Genomic DNA, 24,609 nt, shown 5'->3' with positions numbered 1-24,609 from the left:
GTCGATGATGTCGTCCAATTTTGCGACCGTACTGCAGCCGATCGATTAAGCTGCTGTTGTAACCTATAAGTCGTCCTCGCTGTCGATGATGATTACTAACAGATGAATGGCCGTCGCCGTGGGTGCACGCGGGAGGTTGAGCTCGTCAATGGCTGGGTTCCGGGCGTCTTCTGTTGTCGTCAGTCGCAAGTCAAAGGAAAAACTGATACCCGAGTCGCGCGCCGCGAAACTTGAGGTCAACACTCGACCCGAACCCAGGTGTCGCGGGACAGTCCAGTGTGGGACTTCAAATGTGCCAGTGGTTGCTTGGCAAACAAGCTTTCAGGCGCCGGGCAGGCAAGACCAAAGCTTGTTGCCGGCCACTGCCGAACCCAGCACCAAGCAAAAACCCACCATCAGGGTTAGGGTTAAGCGCTGGGCCATCTGTTCCGCTCGGGGATCCACCATCCTCACGAACCATCACTTGAATTGATATTCGCGACAACATCGAGAACTTGTTGACACTTCACTCATTCATCGACACAACAAGGGTCGAACGAAAACGCGTCGAGTCTCGCAAAAACTGTAACATACTTTTTTTCTCTTTTCTTTCATACCTGGGTCTGGTTTTCCGCGCGAGCAAGCGCATTCTCTTTCCGTTCGGTGAATCGTGCTCTATCAGCTCATCAGTTTAAGTCGACGTGAGATCCCGTCCCCTTCATTGACCCTTCTTTCCTTGGACTTCCCCCCGCTCATTCTTCTCTGCTCAGAGTGAATCTTACTCCTTTGAGAGCAAGCTGTGTCTGCTCTGAGGAATTCGGGCAAAAGCCCTTCGTAATGTTCTCAGTCTTCTCCTCCAATTGCCTGGAAAGATATATCACTTTGACTTGCGCATAACAGTCTAACAGCACGTATATCACGTAATCCTATAATAGGGGTTGAACAATCCGAGTCGCCTACTGTTCCAGGAGTGTTCCATCTTTCACAATTAGCTTGAGAAATTGTCGCAAGATAGTTGTCGGCAATCAAGGCTGGCATATCAGACTCACTTGACACAGGCTGCCTGCCGATTGGCATCATCGCACTGTTGCTTACAGTATGCTGCTTTCTCCTTATTCGTCATCCAGCTCAGTTTGAACTTCATCATCTTGTCCCTATTTCTATGTCAGCCAAGATATCGTTGAGCTGTCCCGGTAATTGGCCCTGTGACTGGCCCGGGACAGCAGTCGATGGTAGCGATGCCCAACCCGTTCGATCGCGTTTGAGCTAGAAACAACTCTACAGCCATTCTATCAGAAGAGTTTGCACATTTATCTTATGATCCGGGGCCCCGCCATTCCAAGGATTACCGATCTGGCAGTCCTCCTGACAGGCTATAGACACCGCAGTCCATCTGTCTCTGGTGTTACTGGCAACAGGGATGCGGTGCGATTCATTCACACGTGGCTTCTCCGGACTCAGGAACTCGGGGCGAACGTTTGGAGGAATCAAATACCTCCGTCGACACAGGCTGGCACTGGAAAGTATGCACATAGACTGGTTAGGGCAGATATAGATATAAGGTAGTAAGAGCGGTGATACGGTGTACCTGAATTACCCAAGCAAGGGAGACAACCCGCAATAGGCATCGCTCAACTCGATAAACTTCAGGATGAAGATTTTACTGCTATTTCTCATCATACAGGCTGGCGGGCGGCACACGCCATCTGTCAGGTAAGCATAGAGAACACTCTTTCTCTTCCGGTAAACGGGGCATGGGACGAACAAGAAGGCTTGAAAACTCTCGGTCAACGCAAAAGACAACGGCCAGCACTGGGCGACCGATTCACACAACACAACACCAATACAAAAAATTTCCATCCAGATACACATTCATTCCTGCGCACGCATTCCCGTCCCTTCTGCGCCATTCGTCCTCGCTGCTACCCCTGCCCTTCCCTATTGCCTGCCCTCCCCCGGACTGGCACAGATAACGTGCTGACCAGACTAAAAGCCAGAGTGATGGAGATTTCCCTTAGCGCAATTTGGTCGTGGAGGTTGGGTACACTACTGTGAAAATGAACGGGGGTGGAGGTTGGCTAGGATCCGGAAATGCGACGGATGAGGGCGTTCGGATGGTGTCTGTAAACTTTGTGGCTGGCAGGATTCGGATAGGACTGACTTTGTGAGAAGCATTGAATGGGACTTTTGATTACCATGGGAAGAGGAACCACAGCTTGGTAGTGCGCCGTTCACCATTCCTATAGCAAACAATGAGAAACCTCTGTGTTCCTGACAGATTCGAGATTCAGTGTTTTAAGCGGATATCCACCTGGTCGTGGGATGCCAGCAGTTCCCGAGTTGTGTGCCCTTGGCTGTACACTATTCTGGCTTCTCTCAGTGGCTGCCTTTGGCTGCAATCTGCTTCCAAGGTACTTCTCGAAGCCAGCGAGCTGCAGCCGGAAAAGGGGTACCGCATGGAAGGCTCGGAAAGGCCGCATGCAGAAAAAGCTTGAAGGAACCACGGCAGCGCGGGCATCCACACAAAGGGACGCAAGATGCGTTGCTCGGGATATGACTGGTGCATATCGTCGCATGGGGTCATGCATAGAGCATGCACACAAGAAGGTAAGTTATGGAGTCAACCGGAAATAATTCAATGCAACACATATATGATATGGCTCCCAGAGTAACCACTGAACAACCACTGGTGGCTTTCAGTTGTCAGACTATTCACAATCGTCACCGCTCGCGGGCATTCTCCGTCGTGGACTCGGGCAGATAAGCACAAATTTCGGAGGGCGAGCTTTGAGTGAGCACAGGCTCCCTGGTCTCTAGTCAGGCATCTTCGGTATCTGGCGGATCAAGTTTTTTTTGTTCCAGTCCAGGTCGAACCCTCGACAACCTTTTTTCCAGTGGGTTTTTCTGACGTTCCTGCGCGGTTCCTGAGCCCATCCCGGCCTGCCTCATCCAAGACGAATAAACGTGGACTCCAAAGCGGAATGTCAACGGCGGATTGAGAAGACACCAACGACTTTGTAGGGCTGTGAACAGCTACTGGGAACTGTTTTGATGACCATGAGAACGCATGAAAGAAACCAAAGTAATGAGAGGAATGAAAGCCGTCCTTGGTGTTTGCGGCGGTGGCATGGTCTCGGTGGTCTGGCCCGGGTGACCCGGCTGCAGTCTGGTGTACACGGTACACCTCTGTAGGGATGTAATCTGTTAGCGTGGCTTTCTGGAGAGGGCAAAGAACCTCAGCTTTCATACAAGAAATGTATGGCTTAACACTCATCTGGCCCCTGTTTCTTGGATGACCAGCGTACCGAACTAGCAAGTTATATCCACGCAAAGGTGTACATATGTACATAGTACGTCAATTTGTCTTAGACGAGCCTGGTGCGAAATGGTGCCGAACGTCGCGCGCGTAGAGACGAGAAACCGCAACAGAGCATCAAAAGCACTGTCGAGAGAGCCCGCAAAGTGGGGGCCATCGAGGGAGCGCGTGGAAACGGCAAAGCTCGGTATATGCAGAAGGGAGAAACTCATGTAACTATCTCCACCCTACCTGCGCCAGCTGTCTCTCTTGGCGCCAAGTCCAGTCACTTTTTGTCTTTGATGCTTTTGTCACGACTTCCCGAAGAACTGGTATATCGTAAACCTGATTGCATCAGTCAGCTCAGCGCGCCCAAAAGGAGGCTATTTACCCGGATGAGGCTTATATCCGGTTCCGGTAGAGTTGATGCAATAGCTGGAAGAAAAGCCGGGGCAAGTATCTTGTACTTGGGTTTTTGCGTGGGCGTGGGAAGGTACATGAGCTTTTGTCATCTGCATAAGCATTTTTGCGTATGTACTGCGTACATACATAGAGCGTCTGCTCTTCACCGACCAACTGACCATTGCGACACTGCAACCAATGAACAATTTACTTTCGTTGGAATGGAGCTAAGACGGTCCCCCAGATGGAGTTGCGACTGGCCGACTGGAGCCCAGGTAAAATGACTTGTTCCACTCTTCAGCCAGCTGGTCCGAGCTTATGGCTAGGGTGCTTCGCGATCCCCACTACGATGTGCTGGTGCTGTTACCACAAAACAGCTCATCAGTCAGATCGTGACGCCAGGACGACTACACTACCATCCATTCCCCATGCTCTCTGTATCGAACTCAGCTGCCTCGCTAGTTACGACCTCGGTGATGATCTCCTCCAACTATTCCCCAGCCGGGGTAAAATGAAGCGAAGGCGATGAAGGAACGACCTCCATCCAAGACCTGATTGCCGAGGCGGTTAAACTTGGTGTATCACATAAGATTGAAGTGGTGAAGTGCTTTTCCCCGTTCTTTATTCACCCTCCGCGGGACTGCGAAGACGTTGATAATGTCTGGTCAACAATTCCCGCACACAAAATATTTGCACAACCTTAAGTTCTCTCAGGGTCTCCAGACATGCGGTCTGCGTCCGATTATTTAGGTTTCCTCTAGCTATGCACAACTAAGCAGCGCCAAAGCCGAAAATGGCTTTTTGTTCCATCATTGCGCCGCTCCGATGGTTCCCGTTTCCGCCCATCTGCAGCAGAAAGAACGGTACCTGAAGAACTGTGGGTTCTTCACGACCGCCTTGCCTATGTGGAGGGTCTGCTGGCTGAATGGATGGGAGGATGTGGTTGGCGGCGCGAGTCGTGCTTCCTTCGTGCTTTTGTTTCTACACTGGGCTTCTTTTTTTTTCCCCCCTCCGTCGCAAATCGCCATGACCACGGTGATTCTCGGTCCACAATCTCCACCGGATGATCCTTGCCTTATCCTTTGTACACAGTACCTTGCAAGCCTTGGTTCGGTGAGAGGTCGGTGGACAACAGGGCCGTTGGTGCCTCTCGTCGTTGGCTCGCTGCTACGTACAATCCGCACCAACACCTACCAAGGTGAGCTAGGGTAGCGGCTAAGAAGCAGGTACCACCGGAGGGTAATCCACAAGCGCGGAGCACGACCGACCGGCATTGTGCGGTGTCCGCTTGTGTCGGCAGCGAACGCCGTAATGGCACCGCTAGGTCGTGCTCGTCGTCGAATGGGGCCTGGACGGAATGACGGATATCGCTGGCCCAGTTAAGCAGAGGCAGGCCAGGGTTTGCTCTTTTGGCCGAAAAGGCTCCTCGACAGGCGCTGTTGTTGTTGTTGTTGTTGTTGTTGTTGTGTGCCTGATGTCAAAGTTGCTGTCAGTAAGGCGATTTGCAGGGGAGTTACCATCAGAAGGGACGGGACGAAGAGAACCAAGCTGTCAGCAAGGCAGAGCTTTTGCAGGGAATAGCCAGGGCTGGGAGAAAGAGGTCACGGCACTACTCCATCGGCCATCGGATCCGACTGATGTGGTGGTGGTTGGAGTGGTCGGTTGACTGGTTGGGGTCCTTGTCGTGTCGTTCTGACGGTCAGGCCCGCATCGAGAGAGCATGGGGTAAATTCGCGCAATGGAGTGAGGGATGCCCTGCTCCTCCCGCCCTGCAAGCCAAACCGTGACAAGCTCTCCGTCCACTGCCCGTCTTCCGGGTGGCCAAGCTTTGGATCAAGTGGAACCTCCCGCGCCCAGAGCTCTACTGGTCAGCGTACCGTGCACAGTCCCTCGACGCCCTCGCACTAACGGTTTTTTTTTTTTTTTTTTTTTTTTTTTTTTTTTTTTTTTTCCCTCTCTCTTTGGCTGGGGCGTGGTTGGGTGGTGATGTGTAAGTAGTAGTGCCCGTAAGGAAGTATCGTGGGCCGTGGGATGGACTTCGGCACGGTAACCTGGCAGCCAGTCTCGCCTGCAGTCTGGCTGCAGTTCGACGGGAGCGAGTTCTTCCACTCCCTCCTGCCGGATTCACACCCCATCTCAATCGGTTGCCCCGGCGGCATCAATCGCGGACAACACGCACCCCCCCCCCCTCCCGTCAAGAGAAACAGACGACAGTAAAAAGCTCCACTGGAGGTATTTTGTTTCTCTCTTTTCTTCCCCGTCTGCCCCTTCGATTCACGCGCCCATTCCTCTCTTCTCTTCCCTTCCCCTCAACCTCACTCGACAGCAATCATCCAGACAGGAGACTTTCCGCCCTAGCCCGCTATTCCAAGTCGGTTCTGCATATCCTCACAAAATCTCCCTGCCCTCGTCCTGTGTTGTTCGCCAATTCTCCTCCTCTTATCCACCTCCATAATCGAATATATTTCGACCCTACGGCCCTCATCCAACCCGTCTCCGTTCTCATCAAGCTTGAAGCTTTGCCCTTGCCGACTCGTTTCTGTTTAGCGAAACGCAGGATCACTAATACCTATTACACCTCGGCTTTATTTCGAGTTTTCTCAACCCGTAAGCGTTCCCGTTCCTTGACTACCTGTCTATCTTCTCCCCCCATAACACCATCATCATCTATCCGCCCGACCAGCCGTTGCGGACGTCATGTGCGCACTGATGCTCTTGCGTCGCGCGCTTTTCCCTTGATCCTGTCACCTGCTCCCAAGCAAAGCCACATTGCACCAGCACAGACTGCCAATGTAGCCAGCAACAGAAACATAGCATAGCATTTCGGGTTGCGACGAGAGGGACTTTTTGTTTCTTCGGCCGCTCCGGATCTTTGCTTTGCAATTTGCTATGGTTGCGTTGGATGGCAACTGGAGCTCGTGTGTTTGGCTTGGCTTTGTGGAACGGTAAGAGGGTGGAACATGACGGATGCCAAGTGCCAAGCTTGCAGGTACATGGCGTTTTTCCCCGGGCGTCATCAGTTTGCCAATTGGCGCCCACGATTGGCGAAGTCCACGATCATCGCATCATTCACGCGATATCCACTTCGCACCCTGGGCATCTCACCACCGGCCTTTAATCGGGCTTGGATCGGCCTATGGGTCCCCTTCTCACCGCCCCCGGCAGCCTTTGCCTATCATACCCCACTCTTTACCAACCTCCCTTCCACAATCTCTTGTTCGGTATCGCCATCCAGCTTCCATTTGGGCAGGATTGTTAACATTGCTTTGCTCGTCCAGATATCACAAAATGCCTGCCATTCAGCGCTCCGTTGTCGTCCGCGACACCCTCAACCTTATCGCCAAGCGCAGCAACTGGGCTGGCCGCGAGGCTGGTGTCATTGTCGTCTTCTGCGTCGTCTTCATCGTTCTTGTCGGCCTCGTTGCTCTATTCATCCACAAGAAGTGCGCTGCTCGCCGGGAGCGCAAGGCCCAGTTTTAAGCTACCTACACAAACTCAACAACAAGTTTGAACCTACCCCTCTCCCATTTCACGCAAGAACATGTCGGCCACAATGAAGAGATGAAGATAGGATGAGGGATGTTAATGAAATCGTTATGATTTGGACCTTTGGGAGAGGGGTGGTATGTATGTGGAAAATGAATTTGGGAGGGTTTTTCGGATTGAATGGGTGTTTTGGACGGGGAGGAAAGCCCTCCTACTTACTATGAGCTTCCTCATGAGCTTACTTGGCTGCAAAAGTGGAAGACAAGGAGTGCTATTTCAAGGCGCGGTTGTTTGGAGAATGGGAAGAAGGGTCTCCCGGATTCGTCATTTCATTTTTACCGACACACGCACCATCATCCGATACCGATATTGGTCGTTTTCCAGCCATTGTTTGCTGGGTCACAACCTTTATTACCATTTCCCCCTCGGTATTCGATTCTCCTTTTGCGGTTCAAGGGAGGACATGGGATAACACGGCCAACACGGAAATGGTTAATCTCTGCAAGAGGGCCATTTCTAGTCGAACCTTGAGCTTTTCAACGGCGACTTTTCTTTGGACTTGTGGACTGCAGCCTCAACGGACATTGAGATATCGCCATCGCCAAGGTCGGAGCAAGGGAAAGGTGGACGTTTGTGGGGGACCCTGAACGCCTTTATACCACTGCTGCAGCCTACTATAAGCTCCTTCTATACTTCAGTCATCTCTTAATATTATTGATACCTAGTTTGTCTACTCATGACAATGTCGTTTGTTGCGTTTGTGCATGTTGTTGCTCAAGTATCCAAACATAACTGCCAGTCATAATACATAGTGAATGCTGTTGCCTTATATTTATGGTTCGTATCGTTGCCAAGTTGTCACTGTTACAGTAGAGTTGTGCATCATTTCTAGTGATATGGTTACTGGTACCTCTCTACATGTTCATGTTGATTGACGTCTATCGATGCTCCAACTCATTTACGTTTGAGGGAAAAAGTCGGTCTTCTCCAAGTATATCAAACCATTTGCTGGCTGTTGCACACAAATGTTGTTGTTAGCATATCATCACCTCCAGCTCCACTTTTGCAGGTCATGTAGGGTAAGGATGAGCATGCAAGGAACACAACAGCATCACTTACCGGAATGAATTGCCTCAACTTGACTCCCGCCTGTCTAAACACCGCCGCCGTCTCCCCGTCCATACTGTACCCCTGGCTATACACCACTTCACTGATCCCCACCTGCGCAATCTTGATGCTGCACGTCAGGCACGGGCAAGTATCGCAATACAAGACAGCGCCCTCCCTCACCCTCTCCCGTCCGGCCTCCAACAGCGCATTCTCCTCCGCGTGCATGCACAAACACGTAGACAATCCCTGCCCGGACCCCTGGCCCTCGTTGCACCGCCCGCACCCGCCCTCGCCGCAGTTGATCAATCCCCGAGGCGTGCCGTTGTACCCCGTGCTGATGACGCGCTTGTCGCGGACCACGACGCAACCGACCCGCCGCTTCATGCAGTTGGACCGCTGCGCGGCGAGCGAGGCGAGCGCCATAAAGTACGAGTCCCATGAGGGCCGGAGACGGTCCGGGTTGAGCAGGTCGAGATTCCCCAGCGTGGCGTAGAGATGCGCAAGAGAGGGCGACGTGTTGAGAAGGCGGACGGTGGCGCGCGACATCAGTGGGAGCCGGCCGGTTTGTGGGAGGAAGAGTTGCGTGTCGTTGAGGTGGGCGAAGGATTCGAAGATGAGGGGTTCTTCTTCTTCTTCTTGTTGTTCTTCGTCTCCAGCTTCAAGGGCGGCACCGCCGGCGGAGGAGGAGTAGGACTTCATGTTGTTTCGGTGACGTTGTTGTTTTTCCCCGCGCTCACGGAAGCGGCGCCATCGGACAGTGAGGGGAGCATCGACGCTGATAAGCAGGAAAAAAGGCCGGCGGGTGTACATGTCGAGGATCCCCTCGGTGGGAATGTCCGTTGTTACCCATCGCTCGCGCCAGTGCTTAGTGATAAAGTCGAGGAGATCGTCGGCGGAGGGGAAGACATGGCCCTTCGAGCGCGCGGAGGTGGAAGATTGGGTGTGAGAGGTGATGTAGGCGGGTAAGAGTTTGTGGATTAGACCGTTGACATGATCATTTGGGGTCTCTCCGCTGACGATATCATCGATTGTCTTAATTGTATGCTCTAGAGATACACGTGTGAAGCCATGGTGCTCAACGAGATATTGAGCGATGGTGCTCTTGCCGGCGCAAATACCTATTGACAGCGTGTAAGTGACTCAACTGGGTAGAAGATGGAAAGACAAGAGGGGCTGATGTACTGCCGCAGATGCCGATGAACATGGCGAGTTTCCTTTTAAGTCTGTTCTTGAAAGGAATGTGATAAGAGAAAAAAAGGCTATCACGACATCGATCTGAGACACAACCTACAATCTATATCTACTGTGTACTCAACGAATTCTTGATGGGGTCGAATTTATGCGACTAACTGTCCTTGACCCGACAAGACGCGTCGGGCGACTTTAGGAACGCGTTTAGTGGGTGCAGCCGCTATCAGGGCACCGAGGATCTGCCGGCGGGGTATTCCCACCCATCGTGCGTATGTACCAGGAGTGGATTACCGCTCCCGTCTTGGCCGCTCTTTCGGGTGTTGGTCAAGAACCTAATGCGGGGCACAGCTGCCTTGAGTATGTAAGCTTCAGTTCTTCCCGGTGTGACAAACAGACAAACCAGGACATTCCAGCTCCTCTTCCAACCCGTTCAGTATATATTCGCTCAGCTCATGAAAGGAGTCATTTCCGCGCTGCTACCCTTACCCCATTCACACAACTTCAGCAGTTTCAGTCAAGGTGTGTTCTCTGGACCATCGTCGCCCACTTGGTTCCTATATCGGTGAAACGTTCCCGAGTGCATCCTGGCGGCGTATATAGTCCGGTGACAAGGGATCGGGTCATAGGGAAGACAGCAGATGACGCAGAACCGCTGACCACCGCCCACACTCTGGTAAACCCGTCTTCTTGATTCATTTTACGATCGCCCTCCAGAGACGACGAGACTGCTGTCAATCTTGTCGCAAAAAGGGTACATCAATAAGCTTCCAACCGTGTGCGCTAGGCTGCCAACTTAAGCCTTCTTCGACCGCTGCTTCTTGGGATAGAAAACGCATGCCAACATTAGGAAAGTCGTTACATCCATTATCAGTAGTTCCCCCCATCCGAAGTCTCTAAGCGCGCATCGCGGCCGGCTGTGCGCCCCCGTCATCCATGGATCTCAAGTTTGCGACATTCTCCTCGGAGATCGAGCTGCCCTTCTACTCGGCCCTCTTCTCGTCCAAACTCGACCATGACAAGCTTGACTCTTCGGCCCGCCCCGTCTTGGGCTTATACGAACCTCGGTCGCACGCGAGTCCAGAGGCCAGTACGAGAATGCAGATCTTAGGGAGCGCCCTAACAAGCGACCAGTAAGTTCCCGTGCACGCTTGCTTTTATACTTTACGAACCAAAGCCTGATGATAGGGACGAAAGCGGGCCCTTGGGCATGACGAGAGCCGAAGGCTACATTAAGAACGTCAACACGATCGAGGAATTCAAGAACACGGACAAAAATGCGATGATCAAGAAGGCGGGCGAACAGGTTCGTATCCAGCAGCTTCACTTTGGGTCGCGCCAGTGCTTGCGCCGTAATGAAGGCTTACTAATGGGCGGATAAAAGATCTGGGACGCCATTCAAGACGGCACGATATACTCCTGCCCATCGCTACTTGCCTCTTTCCGAATTCTGTCATACGCCGACCTGAAGAAGTACAGGTTCACCTACTGGTTCGCATTTCCAGCCCTACACTCGGAGCCGCAGTGGAAGCGAACGGGGCCGATTGGCCGATTGACCTCGGACGAAAGCACTGCTTTGGTCGAGCGCATCGGAACATGGCGATACATGGTTGACAGGAGAGAGCATGGATTCTTCCTCGCAAAGAAAGTGCGTCGCGAGGCCGCAGGCCCAAGATCCTCACTTGATGATCCCGGGGTCGATATCGGCTACCGTTGGGATATTGGATCTCTCAGAGACTTCGAGACGGGATTCTTCAACGACGCGGCGGAAGAGGACAGATACGTTGCTTTCGTGGACCCATCCAACTATCCCGAGTACCCTTCCTGGCCTCTTCGCAATCTCCTCATCCTTATCCGGCAAAGATACCGCCTCAATAAGGTCCAGATTCTTTGCTACCGCGACACGCAGCCTAGGAGGCATGAAGCGCGGAGCACCATCCTGCCACTGGCTATGGACCAAGTTGGCGACGTGGAGTTGAAGTGTATGCCCAAGGTTACAGGTTGGGAGAGGAACGGTAACGGTGATCTTAGGCCACGGGTCGCGAATCTGGCAGAGTACATGGATCCCACTCGACTAGCAGATCAGGCAGTGGACTTGAACTTGAAGCTGATGAAGTGGCGGCTCGCGCCGAATCTTGACCTGGACACGATCAAGAACACGAAATGCTTGTTGCTGGGCGCAGGGACACTCGGCAGCTATGTCTCGAGAAACCTGCTAGGGTGGGGAGTTCGCAAGATCACGTTTATTGATTATGGGAGCGTATCTTTTTCAAACCCAGTACGGCAGCCTCTCTTCAAGTTTGAAGATTGTCACAATGGGGGAAAGCCGAAGGCTGTTCAAGCTGCCGAGGCACTTAGAGAAATTTATCCAGGAGTTGATGTGGAGGGCTACGCACTCTCTGTTCCGATGCTGGACCACGCGATCCACAACGAGGCAAAAACCAAAGCAGACTTTGATAAGCTGAAGGAGTTAATCGATTCACACGATGCGATCTTCCTCCTCATGGACACGCGCGAGTCCCGATGGCTGCCCACACTGATGGGCAAAGCTGCGAACAAGATCGTGATGAATGCGGCGCTCGGCTTCGACACCTACGTTGTCATGCGACATGGTGCGGCGCCGAACGACGGCAGTGAAGAGACCCTTGGATGTTATTTCTGCAACGACGTGGTAGTCGCTGCCGATGTAAGGATATACTGACTCATCCAAAACGAATTGGGGAAAGCAGCTAACCGAGTCCAAAACCCAGTCGATGAAAGACCAAACGCTTGACCAACAATGCACCGTCACCCGTCCCGGCGTGGCAGCCATCGCTTCGGCCCTCCTCGTCGAGCTTCTCACCAGCATCCTGCAACACCCGCTCAAGCAACACGCGCCCGCGCCCGTCTCGACCGGCACCGGCTCTGCCGTCTCGTACGAGCGCGATCCTCCTGACCATCCCCTCGGTCTTGTCCCGCACCAGGTCCGCGGTTTCCTATCCAACTTCCAGAACATGGTTATACGCGGCAAGTCGTACCCCCAGTGCAGCGCCTGCAGCAAGCCCATCCTCGACGCATACAAGGAGGGCGGATGGGAGTTTGTCAAGACGGCGCTGGCTAGTCGGGACTACGTAGCTGAGCTGAGTGGGCTAGCTGAGGTGCAACGGTTGGCAGAGAAGGCGGCTGCGGAGATGCAGTGGAGTGAGGATGAGGAGGGGATGGATGAGGAGGAAGGCGAGGGAGAATTGATTTGATTTGGGACATACTGGACGCGGAAAGAGTTTGGGTTTGTGGGGATGAAATGTAGCGAACACAGTAGGGGTATAAAATGATGAAGGGGTCACTCGCAGAGGGGTTGGCTGGAACTCCGACGCTGGGGTCATCATTCATATGCATCATGATGAGAAAGAGAAAGGAGTTATGCGCATGTTTGTCTCCTGTTCACTCACCTGGCGTTTTCGGGGGTGTAGTATGGGTATTTGTTATTACTCTGTCGTCTCTACATGAGTTGAGCAATTCAGTATCATCTGTGCCAAATCTATCTCCCTTTAAATCTTGCTATGGTCACGGGCAAGGAAGTGTTTGGATGAATGATGGGCTTCGCATGGAGACGACTGTAATCCCCCGCAACCACCATGCTTGCTCACACCACAGCCTAGCATTTGCTATTAGGGGAAACGAAACACATTCCTCGCCAAGTCTACCGAATCGACGCTGACTAGAGGTGTGGTAAGGTTGTAAATCTTACGAGCCTCATCAAGCGTAACGCTACTCGGGCGCTCATTCACAACACATTACAATATCTGCTGACAAGGCTGTTTTCAAGAGGGTCTCCAATTCCGCTTCAATCCTATTATAATCCTCCGCCGATGATCATGATATCTCCTCAACTCGCACAGAGACAACTTGTCAAGCACCAAGCGACAAACTGACTGACATGAGAAACTCCCACATGACATCCCATCTTCCCATGCCACCCGCTCATATACCTCAGCGTTAATCAACGCCAGCGCCGACGTGGAAACCGGCACCGAAACGGTACACGGCACCAGTGAGTGCGTGTGCAACGCCAGACAATGCCAATGGAAATATTGAAAAGCAGGAAGACAAAGAGGGAGGTAAGTGAAGCGGCGTGCGATGGCGTGATACCATCCGAAGGTCACTCCGCATTGGCGAAAGGTATAGCGACATGGCGTGATGAGATGGTGTAATGGGACGATGTACAAAGCGATGTACCCACTGCCGCCGCGAAACCGAACGATCGTTCCCAGGACGGGAGAGTATCGGCCCGGCGCTTGTCTGAGCCGAACTTGGGAATCTTGTGGTGACAAGACTCGGGACTGGGCTCGTAGGGCTGACAAAGCTCTGGAGGTGGTGGCACTAGCATCTGGAGTGACAAAGCCTCTGTACAGAACATGGACAGGCCTCTCTGCTTCTCTGCCTGCCTTCCTGAATTACAAGCAGACGGACGGGCAATGGTTGAGTCCTTCGCTGAAAGGCTGAGTATCAGTAGAACTCATGGTCGCGATGTTTCGTTGCTGGTAGTCTGGTTGCCCGGAATTTGCAGAAGTCGCTGTTATTGTTGCCGTCGTATAAATGATATCCAACGCTTGTAGGGACTGCCCGCGCTGTTGATAGCTCCGCTGTCCGCTGAAAAACCGCCGAAATGCATTACAGTATACGCCGTCCCGCTAAGATACCCAGTCCCGTTTCGTATGCGCCAGTTATTGGATGTCCGCCAAAAAAAATAAAAAATAAAAAAAAATCAAGAAAACAAGTCCTCCTAAGAAACCTCAAATCTCAATATCTTAGCGAGAGTTGTCCTTGTTGTTCCATCGCCAGCTGGAGGTCGATGAGCGGTCACTGTCCATCGGCCGCTTGTGTTGCTCAGGGGACGGCGATCGCTGGAAGTAGCCCGAGTAGACAGACGAGTTGGTGGGCGATGGCAGCGGGCTGGTGGCATGGGGCTTAGGGGAACCCGTGTGGTCTTGACACCATGCAGAATAGATCTGCTTGCAGAGGTGGGCGGACATGGTGTGTGTGGGCGACATCTTGAGTCGGTCTTTATTTTTTTTTCTCTCTTCTTCAATTTCACTCGATAGTTTGTTTTGAAACTGAGGAACGTGAGGTGTCTTCGAGGTGATTATCTCGGTGTAAGTGGTATGTAGAGGTATGGTTCGGTGAGTGGAGTCTTGGCGGTTGGCTGGAGAATCAAAGGTGGTGTTGGTTGATGATGAGACAACGTCTCGACTGAGGACAATTGAATGCAACTATAGAAGATTAGTTCAGACAGAACCAGGAGGGAAGAAGGTGAAGCTGGGGAAAAGCAGCTCTTTAAACGCCAGCCTTGGAAAGGAGTACCTCACATTTGCGTTCTCCTCGTTCCCGCTCGACACAAAAGTTAACCCTGCAGAAAGCCCATGGGGTTGTGTACTCGGTACGTACCGTACTATAGTGTACGTGTACCTTACGGATCGCTTATCAACAAGACGCTTTTCCACAGTACAACTGAATCACAACAGGCCAGAACACAGCGGCCCGGGTTGCTGCACTACCCAACCAAAGTGATCCCTGGCGAATGGTCGTAAGAGTACCTCTACACTAAACCGAACACCTGGACGTTACGGTCAGTATACTCAATACACCAACACCTTGGGCCTCTGAACCTAGAGGTAATCTCGAGGCAGTTTTTAAATAAAAAAAAATCCCTAGGTGATTCAGGCCGATATGTCTTGAAAGAAGGGGGACCTATCACAATTTTGTAATGGCCTTTCCTCGCCAAATCGAGCCGTGTTGGACTGTCCATGTTCGGTTGATCTTCACGATCGCCTCGTCTGGCAATCGACTCACACAAGCCTCGTCAGCATCTGCTTTCCCCAACAAGCCCAAACTCGACTGGACTTTTGGCCTGCGTGCTGCAAGCTGTGCAGACTGTAAACTTTCTACCAATTAGGCATTTCCTATTTGAAAGAAAGTGGCTGAGTGTTGGTTCGTGCCTTTTCGTTCTCGTCTGATCGAGCTTCCTTCGGTCGCAGCTGCAACCAGTTTCTCGTTGCTGACAACTTCCAAAACGTCCCGTCTCCAGGCAACAGACCAGGGTCCAGCTTCCGCGCATTCTACAGAGCCGGGAGCGACCGAAAGAACATCGTGCCACTTTGGCGCACTTTGGCGCATTTTGGGTGCAGGTTGGCCTCATTGCAGCTCATTGAACCCCACACCTCACCGCCATCGACTGCCAATCAACGTTTGTTTCAAACTGGTCGAACTCGCCCTTTTTTACGAGCGAATCGTGCACGTCTTCCGCTGTGCGTGTTGTCACATGGAATCTGACATTGCCATGGCTTTTTTTTTTTTTTTTTTTTTTTTTTTTTTTTTTTTTTTAATCAACTGCACTTTTCGAAAGAATCAAGCAAGTATCCCTTGCTTTGGATAGGTTCTATTAGGTACAGTTACCCATCAGAGAACGGAGCCTGACGACTGATAAACCATGACCATCCTCATTCCTCAGCGGGACTGGATTTTAAGACAAGGAAATCTCCCTACTCCCATGCTGCGTATATCGTACGTTCTGGAAGAGCACATCCCGAGCGAGGATCAGGGAGCACGCGAATTGCGCAAAATGCAAATCCCAACCTGCAACGTTCAATGACATAGGTACCCAGCAAAAAAAAACATCATATTAGCGGATATCCGTAACCCAACAGCGGTGAAAACACAACCAAAAAGGTAAGAACGTCAACTGTCTTGACTTTGTTTTAGCTAAGCACTCTAGCAGTTCTAGGCAGTGCGTGCGCCTGATACGAGTGGACGACAAAGGCACAAGATCACTTCCTGATTTGAAAGGAATATGGTTCGCCCTGTGATCATCCCTCAGTTCAACATGGTGTGGTCTGGATCCATGCAGGTTTGCCTTTCAGAAAAGGGGGTTCTCGCCCCCAGCTCTCGTGACTCTATTCCTTGCTAGGCGTGGAGGATCAAGGTTGGCGAAAAGGGGTTCTATGTACACTACCTGTACCTCCGCAGCCTCCATGATCGCATTGCAGCATGACGACGACGTCACAAGACTCAGACAGTCAACACGTGTGACATTATCCCTTCTCATCTCGATCAAGCATAATTGTGCCTACATCTCTTTCAAACATCATCGTCAATATATTTAGTACGGCAACCTCGACTCAGATGAATACCCCTTCGGTGTCGGCCTGACGTCCTTGAGCGGATGGAGAAACATGGCAGGCAGGCACGGCCGACCATGACTGCGCTCCCACTCGGTGCCACCGACGCCCGTATCTTCATATCCCATCCAGTTGTTATACAACCGTGGCGGCGGGACGGCGCGGAAGTACCACGTGGCACCCTGGAACCTCCCTTCTCTGCCCCATCCCATCGCGCTACCCAACCCGCCGCTCTGCCCCCGCGGTCCACCGTTGAACCATCGCGCCAGCTGGGTACCGTTCCATGGCCGGTCGAAGAACACAGGCATCGGAGCGTACACTGCTTTGAGTCCGTGGACCAAAGCGGTAGTCGGGGCTACCATCTCGGAGCCGACGTGATTTCCCCTCAGATTCCCGGCGTGCATGGCATCGACCAGCTTCCTCGATAATCGCACTTGCGTGATGATGGTTGCCCTGCGAGGGAGATCTTTGCCTGGGAAGGCGTCAGATTGGTAACCCCACACTTGATCGCGCAGAACCCAGTTGCTGTCTATAGGGTTGAACATCGGCGACAGGGTAATGAGATCAGCTTCCTCGCCGACACCCCACTCGTATCGATCCAGCTCTGGTGCTGGAAGTGGTGGTTTTGGCCCGATTGGGTTGACGACGGGTAAGTTAGGGGCACCCCATATGGAATCCTGGCCAGCCGCCTGTTCAACGCTCTTGCGGAATACCGTGTCGTAATCGCCATGGTAAGATGGGATATAAAACCGTTCGTTTCGCTCCCATAGCCCCTTTCTTGGTTGCTTCCTGCTAAAATCAACAAGTTTAGTCAAAAAGTCGTAATGATGGCCAGTCAGACGACTATCCAACTCCCAATTCCATACGAAATCGAACTCTCGGAACTTTTGCATGAATACTTGGACAGACAGAAACTGTGCGTTGTGGACTTGGATCGCCTCCTTGCTCAGTTTAGGATATACCAACTTCATGGATGCCTCATCCCAAAGTACCGTCATCCCTCTGAATTCGACAGGGACCGCGGTATCCAATATGTCTTCATATGCTTCGTCGTCCGACCAAATGTCGCGGTTCTCCTTGACATGAACGAAAAGGAAGACCTGATATTGTCCTCCTGTTCGCAAGCTCAGCTCTGTCACCATGGATCTGATAACTTGCTTGTCGTTCTCTGTGTATTTCTTCCCCGTATAAGAGCGAAGAAGAACAGCGCTTCTTAGCTCCGTTGCCGACTTGTCGGTTCTACCCGTCATGTTCGTCAGCGATCCATATTGCTTTTTCAGAGTCCACCATCGTTTCATGTTCTCCATAATTGAGTCTGCAGGTCTGTCTGCCTTGTGTTTTCTTTCTGTCGCCACATGGAACCCGCTGTCGCCGTCGAAGAAGGTGTTGACAGGATATTCCGTCGCAAATCGACCTTTGTTCTTGTGCAAACACTGCAACTGAAGCTCTCCCCAGTCCGCCGTCTCCCAATCAAACGGCAGCCCATCCTTATCCTCCACGGGCGCCACCCCGTACGGGCCTAATCGAGTCCTTCGTTCAAAGCAAAGATTCTTGTCAATTCCCAAAAGATCGTAGCTACCGAAACCAGGCTCAGGGAACCTGGATGGATGCCCTTTGAAGACGTGGACATCCTCAACCTCTTTCCCAGTTGGGCCCAAGCATGGTGTATAGGCGGAGTGCGACGACTTCCAGGTTCGACTGTTGTATGGTGGATATGGATTGAATATGTACGGCTCGTCGATACTATAGGGTACCTTGCTTCCTGATCTTGTGAGGAACTTGTTCTGTTGGGCCGTTCGCTTGTTTTTATCGATGAGTGTCTCGAGGGTGTTTCCGTAGATTGCGCCCTCCTCAGGATCACTACATTGGTCAAATTTGTCAGTGCGATTGGATTCGACTGGGTGGCTTGTGCCACTCAAGAGTACGGCTTACTCCAACAGCTTCCTACTCTCCTCCTCGAACTCCTCCTGTGTCGGTACTTCCTGGTGACTATCAACCTCAGTGTCGGAGTGTATCACATGAACCTGCGTAGTTGTCGAGCCACCCAAGGGCGGCGGCTTGGTGAAGTCGGTCGCTTCCGACAGTTGTATCGACTTGTATTGTTGGCTTCTAAGAAAAAAGCTTGCCGTAGCAAGTATGACCAGTGCAATGGAAACAAAAACGAGAGGCTGACCCAGCGCCCGGTGGCGCCGGATTCTGATTATCATGGTCTGCAAACGAGTGTGAAGTTCGAATGGCTGCAGGCACCTCAGGTGCGAGTGCTTTGCAAGCGCGCAATGAAGGCGACGACCGCCTGACCGCGTCAAAGAGTCCCGCCTAGTACCACTTTAGGGGGAATCCAACAGAGAAAGATTGTGATTTGGTAGTCGAAATCATGATCAAGAAAGTTGGCGGGAGGTGAAGCGCTCGCTTGAGGAGGAAGGGAGGAGAGGGAGAGGGACAAGACAAGGTGTCTTCGTAGAGTAGCGCGCAGCGAGTCAAAAAAACCTCGAAGGGATACGGGTAGCGGGCAACCTCGATAGATGCTGGAATTCAATCACGACACTATCAAAAAGAGATGTCTGGGTACCCGACTGTGACCGGCAACCTGCAAGCGGCCCTGCGAGACATCCAGGACAGCAGGCGGTAGCACGATGAAACACGCAACGTGCGGAACGTTCTTTCCTTCCCCCTTCGTCACTTCTTTGGCGAAGAAACCTGAAAGTCGGCCGTATTTCACATCGGTGTTACGACTGACCCACGTCCAGATGATGAGATGAAATTGGAAGGAGCGATTTTGTTGTAACCCCCGCTTCGAAAACATAGGTACCCAAGTAGATTCCGTTGTTTGACTTGGACAAGGACGGCGCCTGCCCACGCTTTTGAGTCCTTCCGCCAGATCGACATACCTGGCGCTGACCTCCCGTCGAACGAATAATGTCTATTGCGGTGATTCAAATCAGAATAGGGGTATCCCGGACGTCTTCAAGGGCAGGCAAAGCAATTCAAGACGTGTAAGTGCCCGTCTCATGGTATCATCAACAAGACAACTAACACCAGCCGACTAGGAATTACCACATGCATAGTCTGGGGCTGTACACACCAGGCTATGTAATAGCAGAAATGAACAACGAAAGGCTCCTCCGTAGGGATACTAGGCAATAAGCTGTGTTCGCTAGCTTCCTTATGGCTACTCATCTACCTATTTGACGATTTCTCACGGGAACTCTGATAGTCTTGACTCTGCACAGTACGTAGAATCCAAGGATTGGTCTACGCACCCGGCCGCTTGCCGGACGTTGTCAAACACTTCGGTTTAAAGAACGCACTAGACCTGTACAATCCAGCACTGGCATGTTTGTTAGTTTGGTACAGGAAAACGCGCATTTCTATCTGAAAGTGGAAAAACATACGAATCTCGGGCCGACAGGTACCGTACGGGACTACCCTCTCATATATTTGGATATTGAAGGTCTTGATGGAGACGGATAAAGATATAAAAGGAGGCTTCTGTGGCGCATTATACCCTGGTCATTGTTCGTCGCTTCAAACAAAAACTTTGAGGGAGCCAATAAGAGCTCAATATCCCCCCTGTTCAGCCTATGGCCGAAGAACCAGACTAACAATGAAACAAACCAGTCCTGTATCGCACACCTCTCACCACATACATCGGTAGCAGCCCGGCGAACGAGTATTCACGAAGCTGGAACAAGCGATCACAAGAGACCGTAAGGAGTGTCTACAGAGATTTCGAGAGCAGCCATATCATAATCAAGACATGTCTCTACTTTAGGTCTACGGTGGTTCAACACGATAGCCAATACAACATCATACCCCCACACCTCCCAGCCGCAGGAATGTAAATACACTACGCCCATGCATGCAACCTGGATGAAGATCCCCCAGATCTACCCTACCCAACAATCCGGGTACCCCTGACGCCCGTTTACATAGTTTTACAATCCCCAAGCGAACGTCACACTCACCCTTTTTCGCTTCCTCGACGTTCTCTACTACGCAAAGTACGGCCAGAAAGTCCAACTGCCGAGACCACCTCCGGTCGGCAGTACTCACCCACAAGCGTATCACGAGGGGGAACACAAAGATGGAAAGTGACGATGACCAAAGCTTGAAATCAACGACCGTGACGCATTGCGTGCTACAGCCTATATAGTATTTGTCCCTTCTATCTTCCTCGTTTCCTCCCCCCCTTCTCTCGTATCCATTGGCTCCCTGGGGCAATCCGGCGCTGCAACCTCCCGATTGCACTACTAGCTGATCCTTGATATGGCACAGCAGGATCCTCAGCCCGCTCTCATGCTTTCTTGCCCAAAAACTCCTGAAGCTTAATTCCCTCTTCCAATTCTTCTAACCTGCCTGTTGCGAATCTCCATCTGCTCTTGCATGACTACCCACGGGTTGATAGATCAGGTCTTGGAGCTAAATTGTTGTTGCGATACATTGTAAGATTATCATCAGATATTACATGTTTTTTGAGTTTTTGTACATTTACAAAGAAAGGAAGAAAGAGGAAGAAGAAAAAAAAGAAAGAAAAAAAAGGGAAAGAAAAATAGAAAAAAGAAAGAAAAGAAACTTTGTCGTAAACAAAGCCAAGCTAGTTGGCATGGGTATCAGAAATGAATCAAGAAAGTGAAGCAGGTAAACCCAGTCAAGGGGTATTGATTACATCCCAAAGAGAATGTTTCTTGCGCACAAAACGCGAGTAACCGTATGTGTGCATCCCGCAAGGGAGAAAGAGGCCGAGACGATATTCCGGTTAAGAGCGACCCTTCTCCCTCCTCCCTTCACATAGGGTAGGAAGGAATATGTGATCGAATTGGACGAGAACCATCAGTCAGCTCTCAATAGTGCCTCTACTGAAGCAGCTCAAATCATGCCAAGTCTCGTCATACGCTTCTCCATGCGCGGCATACCCGGCGGCGGCAGGTCATGTGCGCCCGGACCCATACCGGGGCGGCCCATACCAGGTCCCATCGGTCCCATAGGACCGGTCCGTGGTGGCCCCCCTGCTCCAGGAGGTCCGAACCGCGGTCCGGGCGGAGGAGGTTTCCGACCCGGGCCCCCAGCGCCGTTACTAGCGAGCCACTGCATCCTCCTCCAAGCGTCCTTTTCGCAATAGGCCTTTCCGTTGACCTCGAAATAGCCGTCCTTCAGCACGAGCTTGCAATCGCCACACCGGAAGCAACCGACGTGGTGCTTCCTGCGCCGTTCGTCTTCGAGGTATTGGCCTTCGATACCGTTGTCGCAGCTTCCGCAGAGACTTCCGTTGAGCTCGTGGTAATGGCGCTCGCAGTACGGTCGATCCTGGTGGACATAAAAGGTGGCTGAGGAGAAGGGCTGGCGACATGTCGAGCACACGAAACAGGCCTTGTGATAACGTCCCGTTAGACGGCCATCCGCGCTGGAAATGGATTTACCTGTGATGGGCAGGTTGCAGCCTTTGCAGTCGCCACGAGATGAGGTAGCTGGAGGAGCCTGTCGAGGCTGCGAGGGCGCCGGCTCCCGTTCTTGATCCGGCCTTGCGGTTCCATCGCTACTCCTACGCTGCCATTCGTCCGGTCCTGGAGCCCGTGGGCTTGTTTGTGTCTTCGGTTCCTGTTGCTCTTCAGCGACCTTTGCAGCTGGCGATTCGGCGGGTTGCGGTGGTTGAGAGGGCTGTCGCTGTTTGGCTTGAGTTTTTATTTGAGGCATTTGTTGCTCCTCTGCCGGAGACAAAGGAGAGTCTGGCTGTGGCGGCTCCTGTTGTTGTATCTCCAGTGCGGACAAGGACTGGCGACTGCTCCGCTCTGCAGGGCGCTGAGACGATTGAGACGCTGGGCGTTCTTGTTGGCTATTCGCGGTTGCAGTTGATGATCGATCCTTTCTCTCGATTGTTGCCGAGGCCAGCAGCGGAGATGCAGATGGTGCGGGCTGCGGAGAGACTCCGCGATCAAATTGGCGAATCATTGGGTCGTCGAGACCTGAAAGATCAAGAGCAGGCGAAGCCAAGGGTGACTTATTCCGCTGCAAGCGTGGGTCGATTCGTGGATCATATCCACCTTCTGGAGGTGGTGGCCTTTTGCTAAGGGGTGGTGGTCTCAGCTTCCGGAGCATTTGAGGAATACCACCATCATAAGGAACTGATTGCGTAGAGGGTGTCCGCGTCAGTTTACCTCCATCCTCGTCCACGATAGACTGTAGGTCTGTTACAGAGCTGTCAAATGTGGGCGTGTCTGATCCTTTCCTCTCACTGGATGCCACAGATCGGGGTGGGCTCGTCCTTGAGCTAGCCTGACTTGCTTGACTAGGTCGGCGCTCCAAGGTAGTAGTGTCCTGGGTTGAACCATCGAATGAAGCCTGGCTCGATTCATTGGATGAAACGGATTCGGATGGTGTATGATATGGATTTCCTACTCCGAATTCCTCTGCGAGATTGATGGCTGGTACGGCACGGGCTCCATCTGGCCCTGTAGTTCTCGCCCGAACGAGGCCGGTTCGTGGTGGTGGAGGACGGGATGTGTCTGGGCCTCTACTCGGCCTTCTCATTTGATCGTTCGTCATTGAGATCGGACCTGGCATCGCGCCTGGCCTCGGGCCTGGCATCGGACCTGATACCGGGCCCCTTGCGGCGTCTCTAGCTGCTTCAGACGGTCGTCGGGGTCGTTCGGGGCGGAATCCAGGTGCGGATGGTGTCCGGTGTGGGGGTTCTGGAGTATGGCTTGACCGGGGAAAGGTCTCGGCGCGATTCAGCATGGCGAAGGCGTCGTCGGGCTTCAGGTCTTGTTGAACAAGTCCTGGTGGCGGCGGCCCCGGTGGGTGAGGCCCACGCTGGGGAGGACCAGATCCTTCAGATCCATTCCCTCTCATTGGCGTCATCGGGTTTCCGGGTCCAGTAGAGAGGTTTCGTGCCGACGTGCCTGGCCGTTCGATCGGAGTGGTTGGTTGCAGATCGGCCATGCTGGCTGCTGGCGTGTTAGATCGCAGATCTGTCATGCTGCGTGCTGGTGTGTTTGGTCGAAGGTCTGTCATGCTGCGTGCTGGTGTGTTTGGTCGAAGGTCTGTCATGCTGCGTGCTGGTGTGTTTGGTCCTAGATCTGTCATGCTTCGCGCTGGTGTATTTGGTCGAAGGTCTGTCATGCTTCGCGCTGGTGTGTTTGGCCGCAAATCTGTCATGCTGCGTCCCAGCGGCGTAGTCGGACGGAAATCGGAGACATTGCGCCCACTCGCCGATGGCTGTCGATCCGTATCAAATGGCCCCGGGGTCATGCTGTTCATACGTTGTAGCAGGCTTGGGGCCCGATCCTTCTCATTACCCGTTGCAAAGGCGCTGGGCCGGCGCATCGGTTGTGAATCATCGGTGCTCCCGAGACTAGGTCGTCCGCTTTGGGTCTTTGGCGACAAACTGACCGATCCGCGGGTGTCTTGGGATGGACCTGTGGATAGCCGATCTGAAAAGGCATCGTCAGTACGGGAATCTGAAGCACGTCAAGAAGGATGAAACCTACCACCGACAGTAGTGTCCACTTGAGGTGCCTGAGGCTGCTCAGCAGACAAGGCACTAAAAGGGTTCAGTCGACCAAACAGTGAAGTTGCTGGCGGAGCTGCTGAAACAGGCTCGTCTGCCTTATCATCTGCATCTGAGCTTCCGGCGCAAACATGTTCGCCCATCATAGATATCGGAACTTGGGATCCGCATGACGAGCATTTTACTGTCGGCATGAAGCTTTCCGAAGCCATTCTTGCCTTCTTTGGGCTTGAGCCGCTTCACTGAACGGTTGAACAGGGTTGAATTGGAAGGAACCACCATGCAGGTCCCCAAGTCTGTTTGGGGGGAGTTGGCAGGAGCGAGGCGAATGACGAAAGCTAATGTTGTAACAACGGGTGCTTTATTCCGCAAATGCTTCATCCAAAACACTTCCTATTACCATTCACCATCTATGCCAGACGTATCACCCCAAATCCCCGAGGTCTCTCCAACCCAGCACCTGAAGCAGGCAAGGCCCAGGGCGATCGAAA

General features: G+C 52.4%; 8 protein-coding genes across 8 annotated transcripts; 3 read left to right on the top strand and 5 right to left on the bottom strand.

Annotated features, from left to right (window-relative positions):
- Positions 1 to 1,541: 1,541 nt before the first annotated feature.
- Positions 1,542 to 2,291, bottom strand: B0T23DRAFT_370846 (uncharacterized protein). The gene has a single exon (XM_062836618.1). It carries the CDS (start codon positions 1,849 to 1,851, stop codon positions 1,573 to 1,575), a length of 279 nt encoding a protein of 92 aa, XP_062697481.1. The 5' UTR covers positions 1,852 to 2,291; the 3' UTR covers positions 1,542 to 1,572.
- A 4,673-nt stretch (positions 2,292 to 6,964) lies between these two features.
- On the top strand, positions 6,965 to 7,252 carry B0T23DRAFT_425262 (uncharacterized protein; the record flags this gene model as incomplete). Its single annotated transcript, XM_062839904.1, has 2 exons — positions 6,965 to 7,119; positions 7,183 to 7,252. The coding sequence occupies 2 exons, from the start codon at positions 6,965 to 6,967 to the stop codon at positions 7,250 to 7,252; spliced, it is 225 nt and encodes a 74-aa protein (XP_062697480.1).
- Positions 7,250 to 7,943, top strand: B0T23DRAFT_27365 (uncharacterized protein). The gene has a single exon (XM_062834226.1). It carries the CDS (start codon positions 7,343 to 7,345, stop codon positions 7,691 to 7,693), a length of 351 nt encoding a protein of 116 aa, XP_062697479.1. The 5' UTR covers positions 7,250 to 7,342; the 3' UTR covers positions 7,694 to 7,943.
- Positions 7,944 to 8,158: 215 nt separating this feature from the next.
- On the bottom strand, positions 8,159 to 9,476 carry B0T23DRAFT_307359 (putative dCMP deaminase; the record flags this gene model as incomplete). Its single annotated transcript, XM_062834416.1, has 2 exons — positions 8,159 to 9,390; positions 9,455 to 9,476. 2 exons carry the CDS (start codon positions 9,474 to 9,476, stop codon positions 8,159 to 8,161), a joined length of 1,254 nt encoding a protein of 417 aa, XP_062697478.1.
- Positions 9,477 to 10,396: 920 nt separating this feature from the next.
- B0T23DRAFT_306430 (uncharacterized protein) lies at positions 10,397 to 12,693 on the top strand (the record flags this gene model as incomplete). Its single annotated transcript, XM_062834378.1, has 4 exons — positions 10,397 to 10,593; positions 10,649 to 10,766; positions 10,845 to 12,146; positions 12,211 to 12,693. The coding sequence occupies 4 exons, from the start codon at positions 10,397 to 10,399 to the stop codon at positions 12,691 to 12,693; spliced, it is 2,100 nt and encodes a 699-aa protein (XP_062697477.1).
- A 1,554-nt stretch (positions 12,694 to 14,247) lies between these two features.
- On the bottom strand, positions 14,248 to 14,490 carry B0T23DRAFT_425259 (uncharacterized protein; the record flags this gene model as incomplete). Its single annotated transcript, XM_062839903.1, has 2 exons — positions 14,248 to 14,392; positions 14,471 to 14,490. The coding sequence occupies 2 exons, from the start codon at positions 14,488 to 14,490 to the stop codon at positions 14,248 to 14,250; spliced, it is 165 nt and encodes a 54-aa protein (XP_062697476.1).
- A 1,728-nt stretch (positions 14,491 to 16,218) lies between these two features.
- On the bottom strand, positions 16,219 to 19,034 carry B0T23DRAFT_370827 (uncharacterized protein). The gene is made up of 2 exons (XM_062836617.1): positions 18,547 to 19,034; positions 16,219 to 18,474 (listed from the first exon to the last, which is right to left on the bottom strand). Exons 1-2 carry the CDS (start codon positions 18,819 to 18,821, stop codon positions 16,596 to 16,598), a joined length of 2,154 nt encoding a protein of 717 aa, XP_062697475.1. The 5' UTR covers positions 18,822 to 19,034; the 3' UTR covers positions 16,219 to 16,595.
- A 2,446-nt stretch (positions 19,035 to 21,480) lies between these two features.
- Positions 21,481 to 24,261, bottom strand: B0T23DRAFT_401360 (uncharacterized protein; the record flags this gene model as incomplete). The annotated part of the gene is made up of 2 exons (XM_062838577.1): positions 21,481 to 24,041; positions 24,099 to 24,261. The coding sequence occupies 2 exons, from the start codon at positions 24,259 to 24,261 to the stop codon at positions 21,481 to 21,483; spliced, it is 2,724 nt and encodes a 907-aa protein (XP_062697474.1).
- Between the last annotated feature and the right edge of the window lie 348 nt (positions 24,262 to 24,609).

The sequence above is a fragment of the Neurospora hispaniola genome (genome assembly GCF_033458365.1).
Source record: "Neurospora hispaniola strain FGSC 10403 chromosome Unknown B0T23scaffold_1, whole genome shotgun sequence".
Taxonomy (NCBI): domain Eukaryota; kingdom Fungi; phylum Ascomycota; class Sordariomycetes; order Sordariales; family Sordariaceae; genus Neurospora; species Neurospora hispaniola.
Note: the sequence above shows the minus strand (reverse complement) of the source record. Positions and strands in the feature narration are given on the sequence as shown.